Below are 6,849 nucleotides of genomic sequence, written 5' to 3' on the forward strand. Positions count from 1 at the left end.
CAAAAAGTGGTTAATTTTAATGATTATGTAAATATAATATTATTCTTAACTAATTTAGGTTTATTGAAAAAAGTCCCGTTAAGGAGTCAATGGAATATTTATACAATGTGTACAATAGGCTATATGAGTTAAAAAATGAACATCACACATATTATTCAGAATAATCATTTGGGTACCAGAGATAATAAACATCTCATCCCAAAAGCTTAAACTAATTTTGGGGTTCACCAAGAATCGTACTCTTGACCTTTCGGATCAAAAGTTTCGGCTGATGGAAAAAGATAACACTAATGGTTATATCTCTAATACTGAATCGGACATCCCTAAACTTCCATTGTACATATTGTACAAATATTCCATTGACTTCCTATACTTTCTCTATTGGAAAACAGTTCATTTATCTATATAAATAAGTATAAAAAATTTGAGTCATCTCTTGTATATATATTAATAACTGTCCAATAAAAAATGTTTGGTAACTAAAATAAATTGACCTCTTAATTGAGTATAGAAAGACTATGTCATTTGAGTTATAATTTATTGGTAAAAAAAATCATGGGATTGATTCTTTATTTATTATGCGAGAATATTGTGGGGATATATATAATGTTGGTTTTTCTTTTGAATTATAACTAGATTTATTTTCAACTCTCAGCAGCAGCATTTTGTGGAATGATAAAATGAGATAGTGCTTGTATTGTACCGAACTCCTCTCTTTAATGTGCAGCAATAGTGCAATGAGCTCCTTTTTATAAAAAAGAAATCACGCGAGAGAATGGAAGAAGCTAAAGGGCAAGATAGGAAACAACTTTTTAGTGAGAAACTGTAGCAGAGAAGGTGTAGCTGGATTCCTTCATTTCATTTCATTTCATTTCATCCACCCCCCATTATAGGACTGTCATTTTCTTCTCTTTCCATTAGTGAAGACAATTTCATTAAATATTTGGATTATTAACACATCATTATCATCATTATATGAGAGATCAAGCAAAGAAACAGCTATTCCCAACTTGAGTTTATATATAAACTATTCCCAGCATTCCCGGCACTGATTCCTCCTTGTCTTGGTCAACATTCAACAATTTTGCAATCAACAACATATTACACATACACACGTGGGAAAGCACTCCATAACATGTTGAGAAATCATGCTCTAAAATGCATCCACACAAGACATGGAACACCTTTTACGTCCATTATCTCTTTGCAATTGGAATGAGAAAACTAAAGTTAAAGAGATTTTAAACCATGTACATAATAATGCCTTTTAATTTATTCCTACATTCCCCTTCCTAAAGATATATGTCCCTATGTAATTATGACAATTAAGCCAACCAGAAACTTTATTTCATGCAAGAATTGAGCATTGAGTTTGCCTTTAAGGAAAGTTGAGATAAGAAAAAGGTTTATGCAATCATAATGTTATGTAGATAGAGGGACATAATGGCAATAAAAACTTGATGATGTGGTCAAAGTGAGAACGGTATTTGCAATTATTGAGAAACATTGATGAGTTGGTAATTTGTACTTAACCGGAGATCTATAAAAAAAGCAAATTCAATAATGCACCAACCCACTTCTTTTCCATTCCCATATTGCCAAACATCATTTCACAGAATTTTAATCATTAGTAACTTCCTTTTCTTCAATTAATTAACTCCTTTCCCTCCCAAATATGCATATCTTCAATATGGCCAAAAGGCTATGACTGTAAAGGCCATATATGCTAAGCTACAACTTTGGTACATAAAGATGACATTAATTTAATATAATAATAAGATAATAACAACAACAATAAGACTAATTAATTCCCTCAAATTCGCTTGAAACCCCACCTTTTTGTCCCCAATAATAACAATTTTGTAATTCCAGCCCCCACCCTTCTTTTTCTACATGCAAACGTGACATTGTAACAAAGAAAGAGAAGGGAATATGTCATTCTAGGTATCGTTCCAAGCAGCAAAAACAGGCAAGTGAGACAAAGAGATGGCAGCAGAAGCTGGCCTCATTTGAGAAGGGAACCAAGATCCAACAACACCAGTACTAGTTAAGGGGTTGTTAAGAACCATCTTGGGTTCAAGTTGAAGAGGTTTTGGAAAGATCATTGACGAGGGACCCATTATTTTATCAGGGCTAGCCTCTCTTGAGCTGCTTAGGCTGGTCACAAGCGAAGAAGCCTCCATCAATGGCTGCTGCTGATGATGCTGATGCTGATGCTGATGCTGCCCTTCAATCCCAATCAGATCATGTATCCCCACAGAGAAAGCACCACCAGAAACCATCTTCCAGTTGGAATCAACATCATTGTTATTATTATTATTATTATTGTCATTGTTGTTGTTTCTAGCTTGAACTGCTTCCACATTCGTGTTGTATTCAATGGCCTCCCATCTTGGTGGTTCAATAGCAGTATCTTTGTTGTTTCGCCTAGCTAGCTCCCCTGCAAGCAAAGTGTTACTCCCCATGATTCTTTCCACGTCGTATCTTGATATGTCAAAGTTTGTAACTGCATTGGAACCACGGAACTTGATTGCTGCTACATCATATGCTTCTGCTGCCTCCTCTTGAGTGCCTATGTTTTAATTACGGTGGTAAAAGTGAAAAAGTATTCAGGAAAATATTTGAACTTTTCCTATCCTTAAACCATTTTTCTTGTATGCTGAGATTCCCTTTCATGTCAATATTCATATTATGTCATATATTTATGTATACAACAGCCTTATAAAAAGTGGAATGCTGCAATGATAATGTGATGGGTCAGCCTTACAAAAGCAGCACCAGTCACTTGGGTTTTGGGGGGGAAAATTATTAAAATCTTTTAATTTGACTCACTCAAAAACTTAGAGAGTTGAATAATAGACAATAATAACTGGCTAATAGCTTAGCTTATGATTTATGAAAAATGTTGTAATAAAAAGAGTAAGTGATTAATTAGTATTAAGAAGAATGCTGCATTGTAATTGAGACTTACTGAATGTCCCAAGGTAAAGGTCCTTGTTCCCAGCAACTCTGCCAATCCTTGCTTGCCATCTTCCATGTTGATGATGTCTACATAAATATTCAAACTCTTAGCTTAGCTCAAGTATCCTAATTTGAATTGATAAAAAAAAAAAGACAGGAGAATCGCAATAAACCTTGTCACCCCTCTGTATATTGAAGCACCCCTAGAAAATCCACTGCTTTTTCTGAAAAAGAAAAAAAGATTAATTAGCATTTATGCATTTCAAATGTGTTTTGAAATAGTAGACAATAATTAATGTGTACCTTCTCAAGTGAGCGACATATTCCTGCCTGGTCATGTTCTTCATCTCCTCAAGTTCCGCTTGGTAATTTTCCAACTGTCAAATTAAAAGTGTCAAACAATAAACAAAAATAAAAATAACATTGGAAGCAGTGGTTAAGATTTAAGAACAAAGAAAACATACCGGAAAATTGATGTGGGTTGAAGGTCCCCAGTACTTAAGGGCAGCAAGATCATAGGCTCTTGCAGCTTTTTGTTCCATATCATAACCCCCTAATTGATGACCACATAATAATTAGTAACAACTAGCATAAAAAAGCAAGGTACGTGACGTTAGGGAGCAGAAGCTAAAGACTTACCCAAATACACTATAACATTATTTGATTGAATCATCATCATCATCATCATCATCATCATCATAAAGAAACGAGAGTCAATTAAAATGAAGCAATAGAAAATATAAGAAAAGCTAATACGATTTTGTAACTAATTAACTAACCCTGTCTTCCTTTCCTAGTTTGGCCTTCCTTCTTGCAAGTGTTATCCCATAAATGTGCTTCGTATCTACCAGTCCATCTATGCCTACCAACAAGAACAATAAAATATTAAAAAGAAAAGGCTAAATAAGGTAGACAAAAAAACAGCCAGAACTTGTCTTATTTAACATTCATTAATTGTCGCAACAATTAACGAATGCCAAATAAAATAAGACAAGTTATGGCCGTTTTTGGCTGATTTTCGACAGAAAAAAGATGGTGAGGAGTTTAAGAAAGAAAGAAAAAAAGAAAGAAAGGTAGGAAACTAACCTGGTGACGCCTCGATACTGAGAAGTTCTCTGACCAAAAGTGTCAATGGATTTTCTGTGAACTGGTTGCTTGTTAGCTAGCCCTCTCTTCTTGTTGCTATTGTCCATTACTGTTACTGCCACCACCGACGACTCACTCTTCCCATTCTCATGCCTCGCAGCTGTTACACAACTTGACTCCGACCCTGGACTCATTGACAGACTCAGCGACTGCTGCTGCTGCTGCTGCTGCTGCTCCACCCACTTCTTGAATCCATCAATGCCTTCTTCTTCTTCTTCTTCTTCTTCTGCTGCTGCTTCTGCTATGTGGGGCATTGTTGGGGGTGGTGCTTGGTACATGCCATGGCAGCCAAGGGAGTAATATGGTGGATGCCTCAAAGGCTCTGAGAGAAAGCCTCTATGAGGAGGGTAGTAGATGGTGTCAATGGCCTCTCTTTCGTGTGTTCCCATGCTTGCACCACCCAGAAAGTCTTCCAGCTTCGGAGACGAACTACCAACCATCACTGCTTCAAAAATTAACCATCATCATTATTATAACAAAAGTGACAGAATAATGAACGAACAAATAAAGAAGGAAAGAAACCTTGTTGTGTTTGATGTGATCTAGTGAGAGCTTCCATGATGCAAAGTGAACCGTCTGACTTGAGAGGCATCACGCTCAACTGAGAATGAAAGGCAGCACTGTGATCCCCACCGCAGGAGGAGGACGAAGTAGAAGAAGAAGAAGAAGAAGAATTAGGAAGGTCGAATTTCATGTGATGGGGTGAGAGAGAGAAGCCCAACCAGGCGTTATGATTGTTACCATCACTGTTGATCCACTTCATTTCCAAGTGTGTTGAGTTCTATTGCAACAACATCATGGGTTCCCAAAACAATACAAAACTGATGACTTTAAACTAAACAAAAGGAATGAATTGTGTCTGAGTTAAGGAGAACCCACTTCATTCCATTCCATTGCATTGCATTGGGATCTGTGTATATGAGAGACTATAACCCTTTCTTTTCTCTTAATCCCAGCTCCCAGAATAGCTTTGCATTGGTATATATGAGATGCTTCTTACTCTCTCCCTATCTATATATCTACTCAACATCACACCATGCACTATACCTACAGTGCCCTCATAGCTAGGTAGGCCCAATATATTTTATACAAAAACATATTTGTTACAATTTTTTACAGAGAGAAGGTAGATAGATTTGACGCCAAGGACATATATCTGCCAATGCAGTCACTTCACACAGTACAACAATTCTGCGCCCCTCTGCATTCTGCCATCCAGCAACCTCTATTTTCAAATCTCAATTTAATCTCTTGCCTCCTCTCTCTATCTATCTCTAACTTAAATACTACACCAACATTCACACTAGAAAAAGTTTATCTTAGCAACTTCTTCAAATTTTGGCCAGTATGTAATTAGTAAATAAAAGTGAACTATTTGATAAAATTTTACATTAATCTCACACTATTAAAATTATTATTGATGGTTATTTAATGACTATAAATCACAAAAGTTACTGCCTCCTAGCACCCCTCTTTTCAATATTTTAGTATACTATATATTTTTTTAAATTAGTTAATAATATTAGACTATTAACTAAAAATATTGGCTAATATAAATTAAATAAAATTAACAATTAAATAAAAATTAAAGAAGAAGGCATGGGGCAGTGTGGGATGTGGACAAAGGGAGGTTTATTTCGTGGGCTCATCTAATCTGACCTCTGCTGATTATGTCACCCAATCACCTCTTTCCTTCCTTCGAACCCATCCAGCCTGTGACTTGCAAAACATTTTCTCAATATTCATCAATTCAGTAAAAATATCAACACAATTACTGGAAATTACATTTATTTTTTTTAGATGATTATTCATGTAATTAATATAAAAAATAGTTATATTTATTGACATAATAGTGCGTAATTGGATGTAGATATAAAATTATTTTATATTAATTATATATTAAAATTAAATTTCAATGTGTATCCTATAAAGGAAACATACATATGAAAAATTAGTGTACTAAATATGTGTGAATAGTAGCACACACATGCAGATTCTTATTTATTCTAAGACTAAGGATAATATATTTTGCGCTATGGTGCTACAAATAGAAAGGATTTTGTTTATCTGATACATTTTAACCTAGAAGCATATGTATGTGTATCAAAAAACATGTTGCTATGATAGCTAAGAAAATTCCTGCGAAGACAAAATGATAAAATAACAGGAAAATACTTTGCTTTTCTTCCTTTGTCACCGAGTGTGTAGTCAACAACTGCTTCCAGACCAAAAGTTGCAAGTGGGTCTCTCTATCTTAAGCTTTGAAATATTCTAGGAATCATGAGCCAAAGGGTCCAAAAATTAAACTTTATGCGGAAATTGCATTTTCGCTACTTAACTTGCTAGCTATTTCATACTCTATTATTACTATCTCTTTAAACATTTCCCTTCTCACATAAAATTAAAGAGAGAAAATAAAACGTTACGGTTTTTGTTCCAAACTATTCCCATTATTGGATATTATTATTACTTTCTTAAGAATATATGTTGATGATAGTATCAAAACAATAAACAATTTCATGTCTATATCAGGTCACTTCTATGATGCCATTGTCAGGTAACAACAACCAAGTAGTCAACCTTAGTTATTCGCTGTTATTACCATGAGCTCTTCTAATCTTCTGGTTTCTTTATTATTGTTTGATCTACTTCATCTCTTCCGTAACACAATTAAGGACCATGCACTAATAACAATCTTAACTATATAAACTTAACTATATAGATAATATAAAAAAGATAATA

General features: G+C 34.7%; 1 protein-coding gene across 3 annotated transcripts; it reads right to left on the bottom strand.

Moving 5' to 3' along the window:
- Positions 1,564-5,276, bottom strand: LOC107606343 (AP2-like ethylene-responsive transcription factor ANT). 3 transcript variants are annotated; one of them, XM_016308397.2, is made up of 11 exons: positions 4,945-5,127; positions 4,630-4,894; positions 4,048-4,549; positions 3,741-3,823; positions 3,601-3,609; positions 3,426-3,514; positions 3,265-3,338; positions 3,135-3,185; positions 2,972-3,048; positions 2,227-2,572; positions 1,564-2,196 (listed from the first exon to the last, which is right to left on the bottom strand). In XM_016308397.2, the coding sequence occupies exons 2-11, from the start codon at positions 4,868-4,870 to the stop codon at positions 1,941-1,943; spliced, it is 1,728 nt and encodes a 575-aa protein (XP_016163883.1). In that variant the 5' UTR covers positions 4,871-4,894; positions 4,945-5,127; the 3' UTR covers positions 1,564-1,940. The 3 variants fall into 3 exon arrangements, with proteins under 3 accessions (XP_016163883.1, XP_016163882.1, XP_020962277.1); XM_016308396.2 differs by having other exon boundaries at positions 1,564-2,572; positions 4,945-5,144; XM_021106618.1 differs by having other exon boundaries at positions 1,564-2,572; positions 4,630-5,276.

Source organism: Arachis ipaensis, chromosome B07 (genome assembly GCF_000816755.2).
Source record: "Arachis ipaensis cultivar K30076 chromosome B07, Araip1.1, whole genome shotgun sequence".
In the NCBI taxonomy this organism is placed as follows: domain Eukaryota; kingdom Viridiplantae; phylum Streptophyta; class Magnoliopsida; order Fabales; family Fabaceae; genus Arachis; species Arachis ipaensis.